This window comes from Canis lupus, chromosome 11, assembly GCF_003254725.2.
Source record: "Canis lupus dingo isolate Sandy chromosome 11, ASM325472v2, whole genome shotgun sequence".
Classification (NCBI taxonomy): Eukaryota; Metazoa; Chordata; class Mammalia; order Carnivora; family Canidae; genus Canis; species Canis lupus.
Genome location: NC_064253.1, coordinates 67,960,873 through 67,985,811, shown reverse-complemented (window position 1 = coordinate 67,985,811; position 24,939 = coordinate 67,960,873). Strand labels below are relative to the sequence as shown.

At 57.0% G+C, this 24,939-nt stretch overlaps 1 protein-coding gene across 5 annotated transcripts in view; it reads right to left on the bottom strand.

Moving 5' to 3' along the window:
- The window catches only part of COL27A1 (collagen type XXVII alpha 1 chain), a 135,058-nt gene that overhangs the window by 80,177 nt on the left and 29,942 nt on the right, over positions 1-24,939 (bottom strand). For 4 of the 5 annotated variants that reach the window (XR_007414150.1, XM_025431951.3, XM_049116396.1 and 1 more), the window contains exons 6-12: positions 19,764-19,817; positions 18,244-18,297; positions 9,858-9,902; positions 9,184-9,237; positions 8,671-8,715; positions 5,961-6,014; positions 5,019-5,063 (exon numbers count right to left, since the gene is read on the bottom strand). Coding sequence is in view for 4 of the 5 variants with exons in the window: in XM_025431951.3 (XP_025287736.1) it covers positions 5,019-5,063; positions 5,961-6,014; positions 8,671-8,715; positions 9,184-9,237; positions 9,858-9,902; positions 18,244-18,297; positions 19,764-19,817 (351 nt within the window). In the remaining variant the exon portion in view is untranslated. The remainder of the gene's footprint in view (positions 1-5,018; positions 5,064-5,960; positions 6,015-8,670; positions 8,716-9,183; positions 9,238-9,857; positions 9,903-18,243; positions 18,298-19,763; positions 19,818-24,939) is intronic. The other variant, XM_049116398.1, reaches the window with a different exon arrangement.

Sequence of the window (24,939 nt, the reverse complement as noted above, 5' to 3'; positions counted from 1 at the left end):
GCCCCCGGGGAACTGGACGCCTTGTACTTAGAGCAGAACAAGGCTCAGGAGGAGAAAGGATCAGGCTCCAGGACGGGCCTCCAGGTTCAGTCTCAGCTACAGGAATTCAGAGGACTAGAGGGGGTAGGTGGGGCAGTCCTTGTCGCAGCAGCGTGCCAAGGCCCAAGGAGGCCGCTGAGGGCCACCCCAGCCACTCCCCTGCCTCCAGGCACCGTCTACCCCACCCATCTGCCCAGGAAGGTGGGCTGTGGAGGCAGAGGAGGCATGAAGCCTCCGCAATCAGAAGCCCTACTAATGCCTCGAAGGCTCAGCTTCCTGACCTACAAAATGGTCTGTCCTGCCAACTCCGCTGGCAGAGCTGGGCCCAAGAGGTGAGGTGTCGTCATGCAGCCCCGGCACGCTCCACCGCGCCAGGGCACGCTAGCCTTGGCTTGTACCAACAGCGGAGAATACAGAATAACCTCTCGGAAGAGCCAGCAGAGGGATCCCGGGGGCCTCCTTACACAGTTGAGATTCTCTGCAGTCGGGGAGATTCCTGTGCAAGCCTAACCTGCATCCCTCCTGCTGCACTCCCAGTGGGCCACCCTCCTTTTGCGAGCACGTGCGCACACCAAGCGTGCGGACATGGAAAGACCCCTTGAGGTCAGGATGCCGCGCAGGTTTTCACTCTGCCCTTTTGGAATCCACTAGGGAGCCCGTCCAAGAAGAGTCGCATCGGGGAACAGGGAGATGTAGGAGAGCCTGGTCCAGTTTTCGCCAGACAGGGTCACCAAGGGCCCTGGGAAGAAACCCCTTCAGCTCCAGCCCAAATTTGTAACATCCTATATCTGGCTCCCTCCTCAGGAAACCACAGGTTTTCACTCTAGCAGCGAGAGGCGATGGGAGCGTTAGCCGAAGCCTCCCTTCGGAGTTCAAGACCGGAGTGCAGAGAGGAGTGAGAGGCAGAAAGCGAGCAAGGGGCCCGGGGTTGAGCCCTGACTGCCATCGAGTGCCGTGGGACAGTCGGCCAAAGGACCGGCCTCCCTGAGCTGTGCCAGCGGATGCGTCTGACAAAGAGGCTGGGCCGACTCCTCACGAAAGTGCTGTTGTGCTCTGACCTCCAGAGTCTCCGCTACGGCTCCCCTGAGCCAAAGATTCCCACGCACCCGCCTTCCCGACCTGACGCTTGAAATTCGGCTCGCCTGGAGAGAGAGGAACGACACAGTCACCCCGGCCCTGCCAGAAATGAGGCCAGCCGGGATGGCATGCGGGGATTCAGCTCATTCTCCTGACATCTCGCTAATAAATGCCTAGAAATCAGCCGGCCCAAAGCTCTGACGAGAGGGGATCTGCAGAAGGAGCGCCCCCACCCCCAGGGCTCAGGAGCGGTGGCCCCGGCGGGGGGGGGGGGGGGGCGGATGGCGCTACCAACCACTGAGGGAGCATGCGGCCCAGAGGATGGCCAACTCGGAGGCCTGGCGTGGGCAGAGACAAGGCCGTAGGGACCCGGGCACGTGGGGTCCCAGTCCACACACTCCTGAATCACATCCAAGGCCGGGGGCACCTGGGGGGCTCCGGCAGTGAAGCGGCTGCTTTCAGCTCAGGTCGTGATCCCGGGGTCCTGGGATCGAGCCCCTGCTCAGCGTCCCCGCTGCTTCTTCCTCTGCCCCTTCCCGTCCCCCTGCTCCTGCTCTCACTTGCCAGTGTGCGCTCTCTCTCTCTTTCAAATAAATAAATAAATAAAATCTTAAAAAAAAATGCATATCCAGTGCAGACCCTCCTGCTCTTTGGCCGGCCATGGCAGCTGGACCAGGGGCAAGGGAACTGTGGGGGCCCTCGGGGGGGACTGTGCGGCCACAGCGCTGTTTTGCCGCAGAAGGGGGTTTCCTCGCCCCCATGCCTGAAGCCCCGGTGCCAGGGAACACCCCCATCAGGAAGGGCAGGGCAGGATCTCAGAAGTTAATGACAAGGAGCAAGGAGGCAGAAAGGGGGTTGGAGTCTGGTGAGACCCCCCGAGGGCGTCTGAGCTCGGGTTCCAGGTCTGGGAAACAGGTGCCGTCGACCTCACCTGCGGAAAATGGGGTTCGGGGGAGAAGCATAGGCAGTCCGGATGCCACACAGGCCAAAGGGCCTCAGTGAATGTTGCTTTGGGGGATATGTTTTGGCCACAAGTGCTGTCCCCAGCACCCGGCACACGGAAGGTGCCCCGTAAATTTTTGTTGAGTGAAAACCGAAGGCCTGGTCTCATCCCACACCAGGTGGCAAAACGGCCCCGAGCACCTCCGACCCGGTGCTGCCTTCCCAGGCGAGCACCTTGGGTGGCCTTCAGCTCCAGGGAGCAGACGAGTGTGTGGCAAGGAGGGCGGATGGGATGAGAAGGTCACTGGACGCAGGAAAAGCGGGAGGTGGAAGAGGAGAGCTGGGCCCTGGGCCCGTCGGCAGTCCTCGCGGCGGCAGGGCGGAGAGGCAGCCACGACACGCCCGGGTTTCCAGGCCCTTCCCTGCTCCACACTCAGGAGGCTCCAGAAGGCTCCAGAATCCAATCACTCGCTAGCGATGCTCTGGGGCAAGAGGCCAGAGCTCTGGCTGCTGCGCTCCAACCCAGCAATGACCCTCAGGAGCCTCCGGGCCTCGGCCACGTCATTCACCCCCAGCCGCACTGCCCCCTCTGCAGAGCAGCGGCAACGCCTGGTGCCCTGGCAGCCTCCCGGGACAGAGGCTCAGCAAACCCCTCACGGGTGGCTCTGCAGGCAGAGCTGGGTGAGGCGACAGGGCCCAGCTGACCTCATCCAAGCAAGCTGATGGCCCCTACTCAGCAACTTAACCTTTGGGAAGACAGCTCCAGAGAGGTGAAGCCATTGGCTCAAAGTGACACAGCACAGACAGCCTCAGCCACCCGGGAGCTCCACACAGGAATGGTGGCTGCTACTGTGCCCAAGCACTCACTGCGCGACAGGCACAATGACCTCAAGAGCTAGAAGATATTATCCCCGTTTTTCACAGGGGAAACTTGCAATTCAGAGGCTTTGAGCCAACCATGCCCCCAGGGCCTTTGCCCCTATTATTCCCTCAACCTGAAAGCTCTTCCCCTGGGAGCCAAAGGCTCCCATTCCCACCTCATTCAGGTTTCTCAAGAATTCAAGAGGAGGGGATCCCTGGGTGGCTCAGCGGTTTAGCGCTTCGGCCCAGGGCCTGATCCTGGAGTCCCGGGATCGAGTCCCGCATCGGGCTCCCTGCATGGAGCCTGCTTCTCCCTCTGCCTGTGTCTCTGCCTCTCTCTCTCTGTCTCTCATGAATAAATAAATAAAATCTTTTTAAAAAAAGAATTCAAGAGGATTCCTGGATCAATTCACCTAACAGTCTACACCCCAAGCACTCACGGTCTCCCTACCCTACTCCATGTTAACGCTCAGCACCCTCTGACATTCACTCATTCATTGCTCATTCCCTTGTCCAATCATTGTCTGTCTCTCTGTCCATGGAAATGGGAACTTGTCTTGTTCACGGCTCAGCACTAAGCATAGTGCCTGGTCCACGGTATACACTCAGTATTTACTGGATGGATGGATGGATGGATGGATGGATGGATGGACCTCCTTGCCCAAGGTGACCTGGCTTGAGGAGCAGATCCGGATGCCAGCCCAACCCTCACAGATGCCAGGTCCTTGCCCTGAAGCACTAGGTGCTACTCCTTGCCCAGATCCAGGTGTCAGGTGTTAGTAGGCCTCCAGGCGCAGAGGGGCTGTCGGCCACAGGAAGGTCTGGTCTGAGGACGAGGTGCCCCTCTGGTCCTTGAGTCCAGGACCTGGATCTTGCTCTTCTTTGTATAGCACACTTGGCCCCACGGGGCCCGGATCCATACACACTACAACAGGTAAGATGCCCGTGGACTGCGTGTCAACCCCAGAATCACAGACAAGCCCCTTTCTGGGCACCATGGGGCACTCCTGGCCACCTTCTAGCCACCTCTCAAGCTCCAACCTCCCTCACCGTCCCTTCTCCATCCACCACCAGCAGAGGGAAGTTCAGACCCCAAGGTGACGATGCTTCCAAGCATAGGGATGACCCTGTGGGCAGCCACACGGGGCCTTCGGCCACCAACAGAGGTCGGGCTGGAGAGAAGTCTGCCTCAGTTATAGTCTGGGGTCTCCCTCGGCTGGCAGCAAGGACGCCAGACATACCACTCCAAGGGGAGCCTCAGCCTCCCCTTGTGAGTAATGAGATCATTGGAATTCACGTCTTGCCCACCGGGTGAGGATTCTAGGGCATCTGCTTGTACAACATTAGTGCCAGCCAGGGAATCCGAGAAGCCGACTTGGTCCACCACTGAGATCAGAGGCCCTGGAGGCGAATGGGGTTGTTAGAATCCTGGCTCCCTTGTTGATTGTGAAACCGTGGGCAGGTTACTCAACCTCTCTGTGCCTTGGCTTTCTCTTCCTGCCAAGCAGGAGGAAGACGATTCCTGCGCACTGGAGAGTCATGGGCAACGCCGAGACTCTGGGGTCACGACCCTGGGATCGCACCTGCTGTGGGCCTGCTCACATGCCCCATCGCCCTCTGGCCCTGTATGTGCACGGCCACCCGCAAGTGACGTGACGCCACCCCAAGACCCACAAGTGACGTGAAGCCACCCCAAGACAATATGGAGACTGAGGGTTTTCCGAGATAGGAGCCCAGACACGGGTCTAGCCATGATCCCCCCCAGTCCAAGCAGGGCCCCAGACACTACTGACCCAGACAACAGAAGCCCCCCAGATGCAGGACCACACTGTGGAGCAACTGCTGCACACACGCACCACACACACATAGAGGAACCGTCCTGGAGGGGCCCAGAGCACGACAGGCCCCAGCCACAGCCAGGCGGCAGCAGGACACGCGGCCCAGACAGCCCCTCGTGCTGGCCCACACACTCAGAGCAGAGCCATGGCCAAGCAGACAGAAGCAGAGAATGCCCGGGCTGCAGGTGGACAGGGCGGTGCGGCCAACAGGAAGTCAGAGTCACCCATAGAGTCTGCATAATAGACACGGAAAATCTTTACCGGCCTACCCATCTTGCCCCTCTTGCCAGGAACACCAGGCAGGCCCTGTAGGGGAGAGACAGGGAAGAGGTCAGGACACGATTCCACAGGGGACAACCAGTGCTGCCCCAAACCAGCCCCGGAGCCACCCACGAGAGGAAGTCACAGAGGGCCTGGCGCCTGGGCCACACATAGTAGGTGGCAGCTCTGTGCACGTCGGACGGACAATCCTTGCACTCTACGGGGCTGGGCTCTGTGGGCACCTGAGCTGGGCAAATGCCTAGGAAAGCACCCGGTGTCCCCGGTATTCAGCAGGTGCTCCCGCCGCTCTCCCGAGGTCCTCTCTACCCAGCTTGTTATGAGGTGACGAGTGAGTTCCCAACTATGGGCTCAGGCTGGGAGGGGACAGGGCAGAAAGGCCCGTGGGCCATGCGGTCCCTGCCAAGGCTGCAGGAGTACGAGGCGCTGCAGACGGCAGGTAACCGAACGAGCACGCCTGTACTCGGCACCACTGCATACACACAGACGGCTGCCGGGATCAGGCCCTCGGGCTGCAGCGAGCGGACACTTGATCCACAGTAAGAAGCAGGCCCACGTCTCATTCGCTGAAAGCCCTTCAGAAGCTGTCCATGCCTCAGAATCACGTCCCCCTCCTGACCCTGGGCCCGACGCCCACATAACCTCGCCCAGGAGCCCCCCGCACTCCCCAAGCTCGTCTCCTACCATTCCTGCCTCGCGCTCTGAGCTCTGACGGCGTAGACTGTCACACGTGCCAGTCACCGTACCTCCCCGACTTTGTCCCCACTCTCCCTTACATTGGAAGGGACCTGACTGCCTTGACTCGACCCCTTGGCAGGCTCCTATGCAACTCGAGGGCACTTCCTCCAGGAGGGAGTCCAGGACTCCTCCCAGAAGACCGGGGTGGGTAGGCGGGCGGGAGGTAAACAAACGAGGCCTACTCACTCGCTCTCCATCGGACCCTGGCAGGCCGAAGAGCCCCGGGAGTCCAATGTAGCCCTAGGAAAGAGCAGGTAGGGGGTCAGAGGGACCGAGGGGTGGGGTGTGGCTGGCCCGGCCCCGCCGCCCGCGCCCCACTGCCCTCCCACGCCCAGGCTCCTCTTCCTGCTGGTGGCAGCGGCGGCTCCGGCGACTCCTCGACGACACAGGCCTTGAGGCAAGTGTATATGCCCATGGACTGCATGGTGCTGGCTTCCACGATGTAGTCCAAAGGCACATACCCTCACGCCAGGGAAGGGCGCGGGCGCTCTCGGGGGGAGGCCCGCCCCGCGCCGGGGCTCCCGGACCTGCAGAAAGGAAGCTCTCGGCTGGGTTAGATGCTAGAGCGCGCCCGGCTCCGCCCGCCCCGAGGGAGCCTGCCGGGGGGGTCCCGGAATTGGGGCTCCCTCCACCCGCAGGGGCCTGAGCAGAGGTCCCGGCGGCACGCGGAGGCCACTGCGGCCGAGCCCCCAGCGTCGCTGCCGACTGGCTGTCAGCTGCCCCGCTGCACAGACAGGGAAACCGAGGCTCGGAGATGATGCGACACAAGCAGCCCGGGGGCAGCCAGCCGGGAGTCCGAGGCCCCAGGATGTGCCCGGTGTCCTGCCTCCGCACTGTGCCTCCACCGGGCTGGCCCTTCCCCCCGCAGCGACGGCAGGGCCACCCCTCCCAAGCCCAGCTCGAGCTCTCTCCTCCCGGCTCGTCCCTCCACCCACGCACCGTGTTTACTCCTCAGTTAATAGGATTTACCACTTTCTTCCATGTTTTATCTTCCATTATCTGTGTCCACGCTTCACGCCCTCATTAGCCTGGGGACTTCTCGGGGGCAGGGACCCAGAGCTCCTATCACTATCTGTGCTCTCTAGATCTTTGTGGAATGATTTAATAATAACGCTCACAAACTACGTTCTCGGGGCTTCGGGGGGCACGAAAGCATCCATTGGGTCCTTGCTGCATCCCCAGAAGCAGGTTATAATCAGTCGGCCCCCTGGAAAGGGGAGAACATTTAGGCCCAGAAGTGAAGTGACTTGCCCAGGGTCACACGGCTAGAGCACGATAGAACTGGTATTTAAGTTCGAGTCAACGGACTCCCAGGCGGGCCTCCTAACCACTCGGCTACACTGTCCCCCGACAAACAAGCAACCAACACAGGCTCACAACCATCTCTCCTCCCCTAGTAGGTCAAGACGTCATTGAACCTCCTCACCCTCCAGTGATGAACATCCATCACCGTAACGAGGGACTTTTATTGGTCCTGCCAACCAGGGCTTCTATCCCAGATTCACAGATGAGAAAATGGGCTCAGAGAGGTCCGGCAACTTGCCCACCATCCCACAGCTGGTTAAGGGCACGGCAGCTCTCAAAGCCGGTTGCCCTGATTCCATAGCTTGCATTTTATCTCATTCATAAATATGAGGCTGGTGGTGGCAGGGGAGGGAGGGCAGCTCGAGTGCTCCCAGCTCATCCAGGCTGCTCAGGGCCCTGGGACCCAGAGAGGGGGGTGCTGGGGCCAGACCAGCTCTCTCCCCGCATGTGGTCTCAAGATGCCATCAGCATGGCAAACAGCAAGCCACCCCAGATGCCATCAGCATGCCTCTGGGGCCACAGCTCGCTGGGAACAGCTGGATAAAAGTAGGGAGGCCCAGCCTCCCAGGACAGGAGCCTCCTCGGCCCCTGCATGACATCACTCATCATCATCATCACTGACATCATCGCGTCCTGAGGAACCTGCCCACCCACCTCCCTGCCCACCGCCCAGATGCTCTAACAGCCACATGTCAGCTCCAGGGATTAAGGCCCAGACTGTGGTCATAAATAGCTTTGGCTCAGGAGTGGAGGACACGTCACACCTGACCCAGCCTGCCCGAGGGCTGTGACCCACTTGCTGAGCGTTCTTGGAGAGGCAGCAAGGCCGGGCCACAGGACACCTGGGTCCCCATCCCAGCTCCACGTTAGGCGTGTAGAGTGAACCGGGACTGTCAGGTCCCCACCATGAACCCAGTTGCCTTGTGTGTAGACCACACCACATTATCTCTTAGACTTTCAAACTCCATCTACCCCCATTCCATGCACCCAGAATCTTCTCCACAACCCACTTGGGAGCCCCCACCTGATAGCCCCTCTTCAGCAGTATTTGCTTCCAAATTCCTGGTATCCCCATAACCATGCTAGAGGTAGGTATGGACCTCACTCCCATCGTAAAGGTGGGCAAACTGAGGCTGCTGGCTACTTGGGGTTTGTCCCAGGGGAGGGAGAACAGATGCTCCATCAGTCTCCAGGTCTGAGCAGCATCACCCATCAGTCACTGCTGTTCTGTCAAAAGTGGGGTCCCCCAGACCTCAGTTGGAAGGGGAGCAGGATTCTAACAGCAGACAAAGTAGCCCTGACTTAGGTCCCCTAGCTCTTGGGATGTGCTGGGGGACAAGGCAGGCAAACGTCTGACCGTGGCAGCTGCGCCACGGGCACCAAGCCGACTTACCTGGCTCAAGGATCCCCCATCACCTGTCCACCCTGCTGCCCCTTGGCTCTCCGGAGAGCACTCAGGGGGGAGGGCAGAGGCACCAGCCCCCCTGCCAGACGCTGTGTACAGACCCTGCACCTCTGACCTCCCATCAGGGGGGACAGGTAATGACCACCCAGGGCCCCACCTGTGTGGCACTTGCCAAGACCCACTTACCCGGCTGCCTTTGGGGCCAGGGTCTCCTACCGGTCCAGGTAGCCCCTGAAACATAAAAGACAGAGGGGCAAGGACATAGGGAAACGTTCTCCCTGCTGCCAACAACCCAGGGCAAGTCCTGCCTCCTCGGGGCCTCAGCTGCCCCCTACCCTGTAGAAAGGGAGTGGGGTTGGGCCTGTAGTCTTCACACTGAGGACCCCACTCTGCCCCAGAGTCCCGGGGGAGTGGATGGGGGTGGGGGAGACTGAGTGGGAGGAGCCCCGGAAGCCCCAACCCCACAGCACCAGAATCCCTTTCTTCTGCTCTGAGCACCCCGTGCCCTACTACCTTCAAAGAGAGGGATCCCTGGTCCAGCCCCCTGAAAAGCCCTGTCTTCAGGCACCCCCCCCCATGGGGGCGGCTCCTCAGCCCCCTGCCTGCCGCCTCCCTCTGCCTGGGGTGGGGGTGGGGGGGCACCCGTGGCCATCTCCACATCGTCATGGCCACCGAGCTTCCAGAAGCCATATACTGCACCTGCCTGCCAGGGTAACCTTTGGCCCCTGGGCTGCCCTCAGGTCCCGGCTGCCCCTGCAAAGGAATGAAGAGAAACATAAGGAAAGGAGAGACCTGGCCCAGCTCTGGGGCTGGGGGGCGGTGGGAGACGGGGGCTTACTCACAATGGACAAAGAGAAGGGCAGGAATGTGAGCTGGATGGGGAGGAAGGGGAAGGCACGGGCCTGCTGGGCCCCAGCCCACCCCTCTGTGAAACCGGTCAGACCAGCTCAGAAGGACAAAACCCCCTGTGCTGGCAGCCCAGGACTGAGAAAGCTCTGAGGAGCCTGGCTGGCTCTCCCACGCTGGCAGGGGCTGCTATTTGACTTGGGCCAGTACAGCCCGAATTCCTGCAATCCCCGTGGCGGCATGTATAATATCCCCTAACATCGCCCGGAACAGGCCAGCTATTCATGGCTCTCGCCGGAGTCGGGTGGCTCATGCCAACGCCAGGCCGGCGTGGACTCCAGCTCTTTCAGGCAGATGCGGCTGGGGGAGAGGTGGGGTCGGCTCTGGGGCCCCAGCAGGATGGGAGGCAGAGCCGCCTGGCTCTGGGGCTCACTCATGGCATGGGGCCCAGGGAGGAGGCCAGGGGCAGACAGGGGTGGAGTGGGGGGTGGGAGCAAGCAGGGCAGGGCTGAGGCTGCGGCCCTCACCTGTTCTCCGGGGTGCCCCGCTGGTCCAGGATAGCCCTTGTGTCCCTGTGGGGTGGGGGGGATTGAATCAGGAAGGCCTCTGGGCTTGCGGGTCGGATGGCCCAGGCCCGGCCGCCGCACCTGCCTTTGCAGCACTGCACGCTGTGTGGACGGCAGGGGTGTAGTGTGTGTTCAGTGACCACTCGCTGATCGGACCTAGGCCCGTCAGGGTCGGCAGCCTGCTGTGGTTTCCTCTGCCACCGACGGCCCTCGAGGCTGGTTCACTCCTCCGGCAGGGCGTGTGAGTGGAACTGGGATACAGCCCCTGTGTCTGTATCCATCCCTCCCAAATCCAGACGGGGGTGAGCCCGTCCGAAGCCGGGGTAGAGCGAGTTCTCGATGGATGGGTGGGCCAATTAGGACCTTCGGGTCTGGGATACGCTCAACCACCATGGGGTGCTGGGATCTGTGTCAAGACCTGCCCCTTCTCATAAACCCCCTATCAGGAAAGATCTCACACATACCGACCAAATACATTCACCGAAATAGCGGCCTCCCTTCCTCCCACTGGTCCCAGCTCCCTTCTGGGGAAGACGAGGCCACCCAAATGCCTGATTGTGAAGGACTCTGGCTACAAGCCAGCACCAACCTCGACCCTCGGTCCGCGTGGCCCAACTACCAGGTCTCTAGGTCAAGAGAATCAAACGAGCGTGTGCTTACACGTGGCCCTGGGGCCACCCAGCAGAGCCATTTCCTAAGATGTAGGGGCTCTCCAAAGGGAAACCCCAGACTTCAAGCTTCCATCCCCTGACGGCAGCTGTGAAATAAGACCGGGCAGGGGCCTTGCATCTCAGCCAGGGCAGCCACACAGATCTCCGTTAGAGCCCCTCGCACAGAGAGCCCAGGGCTTGGCTCACACTGTCCCTCACCGCCGCTGAGAACTCCAAAGTTGTACGGCTCCCCCAGAGCGTGATAAATGAGACGATGCCTGCACACCCCCTCCCCGCACTGCGGTTTACCTGAGACTCCACCCACGTGGCCCCCTCTAGCCCTCACACCAGCCAGACGAGGTGCAGCGGGGAGGCAGGGGTTATCATCTGCATTTTCACAGAGGAGAAAACTGAGTCTCAGAGAACTGGCCCCAGTGCCATCGCTAAGAAGCAGCGTGCTCGCACCCACCCCGGGTCCTTCGGACGCCCGAGGCCACAAGGAGAGGCTTTGCCGACATCCCAGGCACGTACAGTTCATGCGTGTAAGCAAACACACACAGGCACACGCACTCAGCAACCCCCCCACCCCCACCCCAGACCCCCGGGAAGCAGGACTCTTAATTATAAACAGCATCGTCGGTTTGATCCAAGAGGTTTGGGGAGTTTACAAGCATTCCTTCTGCACCTACTCATACCTCAGCACTGCTCAGCGATACGATCACATCTCACACGCGGGGCCCGTGGGACTGATGCAACGTGGCCCGTGAGCTTCTTCCACCTGGGGTGCACGTTCTCTTCCCCAGGGAGCAAACTGAAGCGTAGGCCACAGCCGGCGGCTAGCATGCCGAGTGGCTGAGATCTGGGACTATCCTGCTTCGCTACTGGACGGCTGCATGATCTGAGGCCACTGATGTCGCCTCGCTGAGCCTTGGTTTCCCCGTTTGTAAATGGAAATACACGGACTGGCCCATGGATCACATGATATAATGTGTGTAAAGCACCTAGCACAGTCCCCAGCATTGAATTCAGAGGCCTGTAAAGACCTGCAGGCTGTTACCACTGTGAGCTTCGTATTTCATTCATTCACTCATTCATTCAACAAACACTTGCTGAACTTGTATGTGCCAGCATCACTCTAGACCTGGGATGAAGGAGGAGACAACACCCTTTAGCCTCAGTGGAGTTCACAGCCTAATGAAGGAGATATAAAAACAAATAAATATAAAAGATAACGTCCGGGGGTTGGGATAAATAGGGAATTGTTTTCATGAGTGTCACGTTTTAGTTTTGCAAGAAGGGGAAGTTCTGGAGACGGGTTGCACCACGACGTGAATGTCCTTAGCGCTGCTGAACCCTACCTGGAGACACAGTTAAGGTGGTAGATTTTATGTTGTGGGGGTTTTGCCGTAATTTAAAATTTTTTTTAAATTGCAAATGTGCGGTAGTGATGAGCATGATGAAGAAAAGTGAGCAGACTCAGAGGACGCAGAGAGGCCTACTGGGAGGGGTGGTGCCCGCTGGGCAGCCAGGCAGGTTTGCCTACGTGACTGGGGTGGAATGAGTTAAGAGAAAGCCAGAAGCCAGAAGCCAGAGCACATAAGGCATTAGAATGGAGGGAACCCACAGGAGGATTTTGAGCAGGGACGTGTCGTGATATGACTCGCGTAATCGTCCTTATCATCCTCTCTCCACTTGGAACTTGCATATGAGGAAAAACCAGCCAAGCCTTTCCCACGAAGAGTGGAGTCGAGCCTTGAGCTCAGACCGTGTGGCTCCCTCCACTCAGGGCAACTGCCCTCTCTGAGCCTCACTGTCATTCTCAGCCTGCCTCAGGTTGCTGCCAAAAGCCAGGGCAATAACGGGGGAAGAATCCCAAGAGAACCAAGAAAGGGGACCAGGGGGCCTCTGAGCATCACCAGCGCCTTTGGCTTCGCCTGCAGCCAGGAAGAAATCTGCTGGAAACCAATGCTTCAGCAGAGAAGTGTTGCCAGGGAGATCCCAGAAGGTTTCAAGTGAACCCTTTACTCAGGACATAGGAAGAAGGAAATGTGTGATAGGATAGGGACAGTGGCCGGCCCTTTGCCCGGCCCGGTCCTAGAGCCTTAAATAAATACATCAGCTCATCAAGTCCTTGCGACCATCCCTAGCGGGTAGGAGTTACCATGCACGTGTGCCACACGAGGAAACGGAGGCTCAGACAGGTGAGGAGCCTTTCCTGCGGCTCTCCGGCCTACCAGGGGCAACGCCAGGTGTGACGCCAGTCCCTAGGTCCTAACCACCCCATCACGGGATAAGACATGCTCACGGCGGCCCGACGCCCACATCCAAGAGCCACAGGGCCACACAGGGAACGACCCCCTTATGGTCCCTCCTCCCCAGGACAGAGCACGTGGATCACCCCGCAGCTTTCCTGGGGCAGGGGACAGCCACGGAACCCTAGAGTATCTGAGTTGGAGGGGACCTGAGCCATCAATCCGCCCACCTTTGTCATTGGACAGGCTTACCAGGGGGCAGGGACTTGCCCAAGGTTACTGAGCAAATTATGGCCAAGCCCAGACCTGGACTCTAGACCCTCCCCCCGCCACCCGCCGGGCTGTGCTTTGTCCAACAGGCCACGATTCCTCGGTCTGGTCCAATCAGTGGTCCCTGAGGGCCTTGCACGTGGCTGCGAACGACCCACCCCTCCCGGCTGGCTGAGAGCAGCAGAGACGGAGCACGGCCGAGGCACGGGGTCGGGCTGGGGGGCGCAGGGGGGCTCCTGTGCCCCCTGGAAGTACCTTAACAGTGTTTACCAAGCTGGGGCCAGCCAAATAGCTTCAAATGACAGGGCCCCAGGACCTGGAAGAGTCTAAATCATTATCTTCTCCTGGGCCCCGGCAATTACGGGGTAGGCACTTACCGCAAGGTGGACCCACGGGCAGTGATTTCCCCGTGGGTGCCCGGTGCCCGGCCGGTACCAGGGCAAGCGCGGGTGCTTCAGGGGAGCTCCGGGGACCACGGAGTCTGTAAGGGGCCTCTGGCTGCCCAGCAGGCGGGTCTCCACAGGACCCGTGTTTATAATAGAACTCGGTCTATATTTTGGTTTGGGAGCCAGATTAATCATTGCTTACAATGCACAAGGAGAAACCAGACATCACCTCACTGTTGCTGCAGACAGTCTCCCCGTCGGCCGGGGATGCTATTTGGGCTTTGGGCAGGGAGTGTGGGGGAGGGGGGGTCCTGTTCTTGCCCGGGGGTCCTGGGGACCTCAGCTGTGCCCCCGGGCCCCAGCGTCTCTTTGCTATAACACGGAACTCACCCTGCTTGCTTCGCACTCCACGAGGCTCGCCAAACATCACCACAGCCCACAGCCCACCCGGGCCAGTCAGCGGGACAGAGAGCCCCAGTCGGGCTCAGCGAGGAAGAAGCGTGCCAGGAGGCAGGGTGACTTGTTACATGACACCGCACAGTCCCTGGTCCTCTCTGGACCTCAGTTTCCCCAAAGCATTGTGTTGGCTCAGAGACTGTAGGACTTGGAAACGTGTGGCTTGGCCAAAAGCACAGTCCATCATGACACAGCCAGGCACCTGACATCAAACTCCGCTCCACGGGTACCTGAGACAGGTGCGGTGGGAATGCACAATTTCTGTCCGGCTCGTTCATTCGACCAATTGTTCATTCATGCAACAAAGGTTTGGGGAGCCCCAAACGTGACCCTGTGTCAGGCATGAAGGATATACCGGTGGACCGAACAAACTCACCCCCTGCCTTCTGGAGGGCAACGCATCCTGAGTGGAAGGAAGGAGAAGCACCGCATGCTAAGACAGTGTAGACAGCCAACCGGAACGGGTGGCATTATAAACGGGCTTGAAGGAGGAGCCAGGTTGGAGAGCAGAGCAGGAGTAGGGCTCAGAAAGGGCAGTGGGTAGGGGCCCCAGAAGCCCGGGGCAGCCCAGCAGCAGGGGAGCCTGGAGAAGCCTCTTGGAGGGGGGCTCTGCATGGCAGTGGTCAGCTCAGGCAGCAGACGGAGGGCCCGTGGGCAGGGAGAGGGTTGCCAGAGGGCGCCAGGAGGGAGCTTCAACTGGAGTACCAACCTCATTCCGTTAGTCCCGTCCACGTGGGGCAATGGGGTGAGAGGGGCTCTGAGGCCACATCGGGGCTTGACCAGAAAGATCAATGAGTGACATCTGCCTCAGGCAGGGGAGGAGGGAGGAAGGGGACAGAGCAGGTGCGTGTGTCCCGCACTGTGCTAAGCCCCCCATAAGGAAACAAGCAGGGACAGGTCCTCTGAGCACCTGGTCCCGCTGATGAACGCGCCTGGGACACCAGTGACTTTCCTGCCAGTCGAACATGCGGCGTCCCAAGGAGGCTGCGAAGGAGCCGTGACCTCTGCCTGGGGGGATGTTCTAGCCCCGCCACCAGCATGGTGCCGGCACTCGTGGGCACTGCTTACATGTTTGTTGAATGAATGAACGATCACGATGAGTGTGGAGAGGAAGCATGCCAGGGCAGCGCACAGCATAAGCGAGCCCGAGGATGGCCCGGAGGGAGGGCTTCCCTGCCGCAGAGCGGCTTGGCCCGGGCTGGAGGGCTGGAGTCTTTGCTGCGGAGGGACAGCTGCTTGCACGTGGCCTTATTTATTTATTCATTTATTTATTTTATTTTATTTTTTAAAGATTTTATTTATTCATTCATGAGAGACACAGAGAGAGAGGCGGAGACACAGGCAGAGGGAGAAGCAGGCTCCACACAGGGAGCCCGATGCAGGACTCCATCCCGGGTCTCCAGGATCACGCCCTGGGCCGAAGGCAGGCGCTAAACCGCTGCGCCACCGGGGCTGCCCCACGTGGCCATATTTAACAGCATCTCTGGCTTCTACCTGCTAGATGCTGGTAGCCTCCCCCTCCCAGCCGTGATGGCCAAAGATGTCTCCAGACATTGCTAACCGTTCCCTGGGGGGCGAGGTCACCCCCAGTGGGAAGCACTGCCCTGAGGAAAGAAGGCAGGACGGTCAGACCAGGGGCAGCACAGGACTCCACCCTCCCACGGTGCAAATGAGGTTCTGGTCGCCTTCGTGGCTAGTGGAGGGAGGCTTCCTGGTGACTAGGCGAGATGACAGATGGTACCAGATGGGCAAGACGCTCTGCGCTTGTCCTTCATGGTCATCATGATCATTCATTCATTCAACAGATCTGTAAGCTGGGCCCCCGGGAGCCAGCCCCATGCTGGTGGCGGGGCTGGAACAGCCCATTTCGCCCAACCTCTCCCTGAAGCAGTTGAGGCTCCGTGAGGGGAGGCCACCTGCCCGGGCTCACCCAGCAGGAGAGGGGACAGAGCTGGGTCCCGTCCGGGTCCGCCGGCCTGGTCTGCGCGCCCGCCCAGCCCTCGGGAACCGGCTCAGCAAAGGCCCTCAGCAAACATCACAGGCGGATGGCAGGCAAATGAACCTTCTAGACCAGGGAGGCTCTTTCTCACTCGTGGGCCCCCCCTTATTTGAAAAGCTGTCTCACTCAGCGTTGGTGCAGAGACAAAGCGCCTGAAAGGCAGGGACCCGGGTTCAAACCCCAGCTCCGCAGCTTAGCAACGCCCGAAGGTATTTCCATGAAACCAGGGGCTCTCGGTCTCAGCTGCACAGGAGAATCCTGCACCTGGGATGCCTGGCTCAGCAGTTGAGTGTCTGCCTTTGGCCCAGGACTGATCCTGCAGTCCTGGGATCGAGCCCTGCATCGGGCTCCCCACAGGGAGCCTGCTTCTCCCTCTGCCTGGGTCTCTGTCTCTCTCTCTGTGTCTCTCATGAATTTAAAAAAAAAAAATATATATATATATATATATATTATATAAGCCCCCATTCTTATATATATATAAGAATCCTGCACCTGGGTCCTGCTCACACCAACCGGACCAGAGTCCCTGCCCACAGTCCCCCCTGGTTCTAATGCATCTGACACCGGTGTCAGCACCGGGCCGGTACCTGGGTGCACAGTCGCTGAACGACCGGAAGAATGACTGAACAGGCATGAGTGAGGTCGATTTGAGCCTCAGTGTTCTCAGCTGTAAAACAGGCATAACAGCGCTTTAACTCTCCGAGGCTATCGGGAGGAAACAATGTGACAAAGGACGGTCACTCTTTGTGCCACCTCTAATTTGCCACACTCTTAACCTGGGAACCCTCCCAACCCAAACTCCCTTTTCCCCTGCCTATTTTTGTCCATTTTCTATTTGCGCTTCTATTTTTACTGTTTTTCTTTTTATTATCTGTCGCCCCACCACACCCACAAGAATGCAAGCTCTGGGGGGACAGGGATTTTTGTCTATTTACTCAGCGCCACGCCTTGCATCCTGCCTGGCACATAATAAGCATTCAATCACTTCTGTGGAATAAATGAATGAATAGGCTTCTTGGTGTCACGCTGAGGTGACGCCCCAATTCAGCGTGCTGACACCACCTCTCCCCTGCACCGATCTCCCCTCGCCACCCCCAAGGCTCCCCACACGAGACGCTGCAGAAAAGCCACATAAGAGCATCAGGACAAAGTGGCCGCTGCTGTCACCAAAGACACACATGGGAGGAGAGAGTGCTTACAAACAGCGATGATTGCAGCCCATCCGTCCTCCTCCGCAGCCCCCGCCTCGGTCAGGGGTCCCTGCCTGGGACCCCGAGCTCCCCCAAGCTCTGCCCACTGGCCTGCCACAGCTCAAAGTCCTGCATGCTTGCCTGAGCCGGGGCCTGAGGGCCTCAGTGTACATGGCTTTGCCAGTTTTCCAACCACACGGAGCCTCTTCCTTAGTTTAGGAAACATGCTTCTCCCTTCCCAGGTGAGCTGGTCCCTCTTGGATGGGGGCTCTGGGCCTCCCTGGCCATCTGCTGAGAGCAGGGGGCGCTGCCATGCCAGCAGGAGCTGGTCTAGTCTGCTTTCCCATCTCCTGCCACCTCTGCTCGACTCCCACCCCATGCAGAGCGAGACCACCACTGGCTGCTTTATGAGCCGGCGCTGGAAAGAGACTTTTCCACTCACACCTCATCCATCAGCAAGTGCTGGAGCATGGAGGGGAAGCGAGTGGGGAGAGGGAGTCCCTGTGTTCTCTGAGCCAGACAATACCAGGTTTCCCCGGCCCACAGATGGCCACAGACTCCTGTCTGGCTCTGGCCTCTCCAGAGTTACGCTCTAGCCACGGAGGGTGGAGAAGGGGATGCAGGGGACGTGATGCTCCAAGTCCCCTGTGCCACAGGGACCCTCCGAGCAAGGACAAGATGGAGCCAGGAGGCACCACGTCTGTCCAGATGAGAACCAGATGGCCCAGAGAGAGGGTGGCTGCGGCCACAGTGGGGAGCCAGGGTGGAAGCTAAAGACATGGCCCTAAGCCGATATATACCTCCTGGAATCCCCATCAGCAGCCCTGCAAAAAGTAGCTGACGCCTGGCCTGTGTTGTCCTCCCCCGCCACCCCCATTTCCTGAACACCTACTATGCACGGGCCCTGCGCACAAACCAGGTTCGCCCACCATGGTCAGGGAGGCTAGACGTCGGGCTGAAAATAACTAAGACGGGCTAACGGTCCTTGAGCAGAGTGGAGGCTCCTGGACCGCAGCCTGGGGTTCCAGGAGGTCTTCCTGGAAGAGGCACAAGCATTGTTGAGTCCCGACAGCTGACAGGCCCTGGCCGGGAAGCTAGAGAGAAAGCCCACTGGACAAGGCAAAGCACTGAAACCCAGGTGTACCTTTCGTCCGACAGGTCCCGGATTCCCAGAGAGCCCAGGCAAGCCCACGTCGCCCTGCAAAACACAGACAAAAGGGTGAGCGGGGTGGGCGGAAGAGGAGCAGAGACGCTCGTGAAACTGCACGTGTGCCCTCGCACGGACAACTGTCTGCGGACAGGACTCCTGGAGGCCCAGAGGCCTCTGCGGGTGGCGGGGAGGGCAGCCGAGTGGGCGGGTACTGCCCCCCCCAACCCAGTCCCCCCACTAGATGTATCTGCTACACCGGACTCTGGCACAGGATGCCATTTAGGGAACGGGGTCTGCTGCTAAACCCGTGTCTGGAAAACCAGTGCCCCAGGGGACACACCACCTGTCTGTCCCGTTCCAATCCGCTCGCTCTCTCTGCGTTCCTGACACTCCTTCCCTCCTGCCCATCCCTCCCCCTGCCCGGGCACGGTGGTCAGCAAGCGGCATCTCTGCCACAAGAGCCGAGAACACACAACCCAGGAGAGCAAGAGAGAAGCCCGGGCCCCCGGACTCGCTCAGACCCGGATACAAATCCTGCTCCGTCCCCGACCAGCTGTGTGACCTCCAGCGAGCCACCTGCCTCTGAGGCCCCTCTGCTTTCCCACCCGCAAGCCGGGCCCCATCCGTCCTGCATCCTCTTCATCTTCCATGAAGAGCGCACTGGCACGCGTGCGGGTGTTTACACCCGGTACACGCCCTCCGTGAGGACGTGAAGGAATGAGCCACCTGGGTCTTGAGGCAATAGAAGGGAGCTGCCTCTTCTCCGTGCCCAAGCACAGGACGCTGGGTGGAGAAGCAGGGCTGTGCCTGTCCGGAGGGCTCCTGGGCTTGGGGCCAGAATAAGCCGGGGTGTTCCTTCCAGGATGCTTGTGTCTGAGAGCCGGGGTCTCACCTTGAGTCTGGTTCCCCGGTTCCTACCTGTCCTGTGCTCCTTCCAGGCCCCTTAACCGGTGTATGAGGGGCGGGGGAGGGATGCTTCAGGGGTGAGTGAAGTCCTCTGGGCTAATGTTCTCTTTCCCACCAGAAACTTCTGGTCCCATAGCCCCTTCAGAGTCAGGGAGCCCTGAACCTCTGGCCCGATCCCTTCCTACCTCCTAGAAATCCACAGAACTGTCAGCTCGAATTAACCTCAGAGGGGACTTTGAACATCTGTTGGAAGCTTCTGGGTGCATGCTACCAAAAAACCTTCTGGATGCCAAGTGTCGCCTAGAGGGCTCTACGGAAACGCAGGACGTCACACAAAAGGTCACTCGCTCACCAAGGGTGTGTCCACGGGCAAAATCTTTTGTCTGTTTTATTGGTTGCGCCCCAGAGAGTGTACAGGGCATGGCTTTGGGTTCTGCACAGACAAAGCTGGAAGACCTCAAAGAGAAACCCAAACCACGCTCTTCCCTTGCCACTTGTCACACAGTGACCTCCTGCCTCCGTCACCCAGGGGCCTCTGCCAAGGCCTGGCGGTTTCCCTGCTGTCACTCCCCCACTTCCCTCAATGCTGGGGTCCCTGGAAAACCTACCTTTGCCCCATCGAGGGCCTTTCCTGGTGAGAGCCCTGGGTCCCCTTTCTGTCCCTGAAAGAAAAACAATTCTTTCTAGAGTTGTCTAGAGAGGCTACCTCCCCACAACCTCTGCTCAGAGTCCTGTCCCCGGCTGCCATGCCCTCCCACCCGCCCCCCACTCGCACAGCTCCCGGGGGGCCTTCACCAGTTCCCTTCTCCCTGAACACCTTCCACAGCTCCCCACTGCCCACAGGAGGACACCTCCGAACTCCTCCTTTGCCGTCCCACGTCTTCCAGCCTCGGATCCACCCATCCTCGGCAAACCCGGCTCTCCTTCCAGCGGCCAAACCCACAGACAGGGTCCCTCGCTCCCCGCCAGGCCACAGCCCGTCGTCAGCCGTGCCCTGAGCTCCCCGGCTGCCAGGTCCTCGCCCAGGCAGTCACGCCCGCCTAGAAAACCTTCCTCAGGGAGATTCTCCAGGCCATAGGCAGCCTTCAAGATGCAGCTGCACTGTGTCCTCCCAACCAAGCAGGAGGTCTCTGGGGACGAGGCCTTGCGTGTGCGTGTTGCTGGGACTGCCCCCAGACTCCTTCCCCTGGGCTCTCAGGGGGCTTCTGAGAGACACATCTAGGAAGAATGCCCGGAGCGCCTGGTGGCTCAGCGGTTGAGCATCTGCCTCTGGCTCAGGGCGTGACCCTGGGGTCCCGGGATGGAGTCCCGCATCGGGCTCCCTGCGGGGAGTCTGCTTGTCCCTCAGCCTATGTCTCTGCCTCTCTCTCTCTCTGTGTCTCTCATGAATAAATAAATTAAATCTTTAAATCTAAAAAATTTAAAAATTAAAAAGCATGAATTTCTCATACGCTCACCATAGTGGTCTATTTACCAAGGGTCAGTGCAGTGACACCCACTTAACGTCCGTGCACAGCCCTTCACGGTTGCAATACCCTGGTCTCACGAGATTCTCACCATAGCCTGATGAAGTGGGCAAGGGAGGTGCTATTACCCACCCCATGCACTGAGGGAGACTGAGGCAGGAGGGGAAAGGCACTGTCAAAGGCCCCCAGATGAGGCATTGGCCAAGCTAAGACTTCCCATTCCCAGGTCTGGCGTGAGGCCACGTGCACACGCACCCACACATGCACATAGGTGCATGCACATGCATGCACATATTCACACATGGGCATGTGTATACACATCCTCACAGGTGCACACACATGGGCATGCTCACACAAGCACACATGGGTGCATGCACACACACATGCACACAGGTGCATGCACACACTCACACATGCACACACTCTCACACATGAACACATACATTCTCTCTCACATGCACACGGGTGCATGCACACACACTCTCACACAAGCACACAAGGGTGCATGCATACACACATGGGCACACACGCTCACACATGAACACATATATTCACATATGCACACAGGCGTGTGCACACACATGCACACACTCTCACACATGCACACAGGTGCATGCACACACTCACACATGCACACACTTTCTCACACATGCACACGGGTTCATGCACATTCTCACACATGCACACAAGTACATGCACACACACATATGCACACACTCTCACACATGCACACAGGTGCATGCACACACTCACACAAGCACACAAGGGTGCATGCACACACACGTGCACACATGCTCACACATGAACACATACATTTTCACATATGCACACAGGCGCGTGCACACACACTCACACATGCACACACTTTCTCACACATGCACATAGGTTCATGCACACTCACACATGCACACAAATGCATGCACACACTCACACAGCACACACTTTCTCACACATGCACACGGGTTCATACACACACACACACACACACACACACATCCACCAGCGTCCTACATTTCTTGGCAGGGAGCCAGGGAGATAATGGATGTGACACATGGAAGGGGTGGCTTGACCAACTTTAATTAGTTCCCATTTGGTTCCTTTCTTCGTCAGAACCCAGCCCTTCCAAATCCTGGCTCAGCCACTCTCCATAAGAAGTCACTGCATTCGAACTGGACAGAGCCTTAAAGAGAGCAGACCTTTCAGAGCCACCTACTCCATGCCCAACACTGTGTCCATTTGTCCTCTTAACACCCGCTGGTTGCAACTCAGGACTAAGACACAGGCTCAGAGGGGCTAGGTCACTGCCTGGTGTGACACGCAGGTCAGAGGTAAGGTCTTCCCAGGTCTGGCTAGTGCCCACTCTGTCTGACTTCAAAGCACTCGCTTACTTGTTTATGAATAAGCAGCCTGGATGCCTCTCTGGCACTCCCTCTGACCAGATGACAGCTGCCCCAGGCAGGAAAGCCACCCCTCCTTGCCCACTGTGCGTCCACCTGGGCCCCTCCAGGTCACTGTTGCAGAACGCGCCCTCTGGGATCTACCACCCTGCCCTGGCCGTCCTTCAAACACACTCTCGCCCTCAGCATCTCACAAGCCCCGATTCCGATGCCTTTTATGTCCATAGTCCAAGTGCAAAGCCAGGCTCAGGGCTACCGAGGATTCCAATGGCCAAAAAAGGGCAGTAGCTTCTCCCCACCCCACCCTCGCCCACCTCGGTCTGCAGCTGGCAGAGCAGCTGGGCTTGAAACACATTCAGGGTGGGCCTTCAACTATCCTTTTCTGTCTCTTTATAGAAGGGGAAACTGAGACCCCAAGAGATGACAGGCTTGCTCCCTTGTCCGGGTCCCTTACCTGAGCCATTTCCATTATTTACGGATTTCTTTCTGCATGCTCAGCAGCCAGCACAGTGCTTGGGATGTAACCCCCGCCCGAGTACAATAGCCACAAGCATAGATTCACATTGAACATTCACTCTGAGCCAAGCTTTGGAGTAAATACAGAGAATACCACAGTGGGGAACATGACACAGTTCATGCCCATGGGGGACTCTCAAAGGAGAAACCAGAGACCATCGGTGCTAGCATTTACTGGGTGCTCTTCTGAGCCCTGGACACATAAATTTGTGAGGTATCAACAATCACCATCCCATTTCATGGATGAGGAAACTAAGGCACAGAAAGGCTAAGTCCTTTCTCCAAGGTCATACAATTTGTAAGTGGGACTTAGACTCAGGTAGTTTGGTTTCAGAGCTCAAGCTCTTCACAAATCAAAAACTACCATCCAATGATAAGTAGAGTAAGGAGGAAGTCAGAGAGAACTTGACCTAGACTGAGGGGAAATCCCTGAAGCGAGTTGCAGCTAAGCTAAGGCTGGAGGAAGACAAGGAGGAAGGAAGATGACAATTTAGCTCCAAGGATGCTCGAGGCACCCCTAGTCAGGTGAAGGTGTGATTTCTGGGATGGAGAAGACTATATGTCTTCCCAGCCAGACTCCTGCAGATTCCCCAGTGAGAGAGGAGGAATATATAAAGTCTAATTAATTGCTTATACATTGGTAAGGATGAGAACCTGGTTGCCAACCCAGCTCTCCAGAATGGGAGTGGGAACTATGTTGAGCTCCTTTTTACAGGTAGGGTTGGGAAGCATAGGACAGAGGACTCTGAATGGCTGAGGTCTAGAGAGGGACTGACACAACGGAGGAACACATCATGAAGGATTGGGAAATTCTGGGCCAGAAATCCCCTGTGTAAGTCCTCCCTAATCCAAGTACTTGGCACAGGGGGTGGCCCAGAGGAGGCATCATCAAATATTTCACTAATGAGCAATTGAATGGATAGAATCTCAAGAGACAACTCTAAGACTGAGATTGGCTCAGACTGGTTTCCTCTGAAGATAACCTGGGCCTCCCACTATCACTACGTCATGTGTTTAGAAGTTCCAGCCAATGCAATAGGGCAAGAAAAACAAATGAGACAACTAGTCTTTCAGGAAAAGTAGACACAAATATGTCCTTTTTTTGCAAACAATACAAGTATCTGTCTAGAAAATACAGGAGAACTGAAATATTGTTAAAATCAACAAAATCATCCAGTACGGGGCATGGTTATAAAATAGCCACAAAAAAATATAAAAAGATGAAATTCAACAGTCCTACTCAATAGCTGACATCCAGCTAGAAATTAGAATGGGGCAAACATTTCACTCACAACAGCCACAAAAGTACAAAATTTCTATCCACAAACCAGAGCTCTGTAGGCCTTATGCCATAAAAGCTACAAAAGTTTACTAAAGAAATGTCTAAAAAAAAAAACAAATGAGAAGATATGCCATAGTTTTAGATAGGAAACTGTAATATTTTAAAACTGTTAATTCTCCACAAATTAATATATACATCTAATACAATTCCAATAAAGATCCCAAGGGTATTTTTAAGGAAATGATTAAAATGATCATAAGGCTCATCTGACAGAACAAAGATCCAGAAATATTTTAAAAGAAAAAGGGGAGAAGACACGGTAAAGATCGTCAATGTCACATATAACAGTATTTTAGCAGAAAATATACAAACAGAGCAATGAAACATCTTGAGACGGTCAGGATTAGAGCCTGGTCTATCATATAATAATCAGTAGTGTCAAGGTTATTTAATAAATGGTTAACCATTGGGGAGAAAAAGTAAAGTTACAGCCCATCTCATACCCACTCCCCATGAAGATTCATACCAGATGGTTTAAAATCTTTAAGAATACAAATAAAATTAAGAAATAACTAAGAATACAAATGAATACCTATCTGATCATGTGGTGGGAAAGAAATGCCTAAGCATAAAAGTGAAGAATGATGTATTTTACATTTGGGTGGAACCCTCTCCAAACTATCTGACATAAGTTCCTAATAAGTGTTAGCTGTTATTTGTTAGTCCAAAAAAAAAAAAAAAAGATAAAACTTTTATTTGTGAACATCGTCATGAATACTCTTAATAAGCAAATAAACTGGAACATACTCATAAGGTGGACGAGGGCTGCACAATCTTAATATGTAAATATAAATAAGTGTACAAATCCATAACAAAAGACAGCATTCCAACCCCCAAAATAAACAAATTCATAAATGATAAGATACAAATGGCAAACAGATGTAAGAAAAGCATTCTTCTTCTAGCTGGTCAATGAACTGAAGTGAAAACAAGGATAAATTATCTTTTTAAAACAGCATCTGCTGATGCTAGCTGCAGCATGAACTGCCTCAATCTTTCCAGAAGGCAATTGCTAATAAAACAAGTAAATACATAAAGCACTTGTTTGCAGAAAATTTTAAAT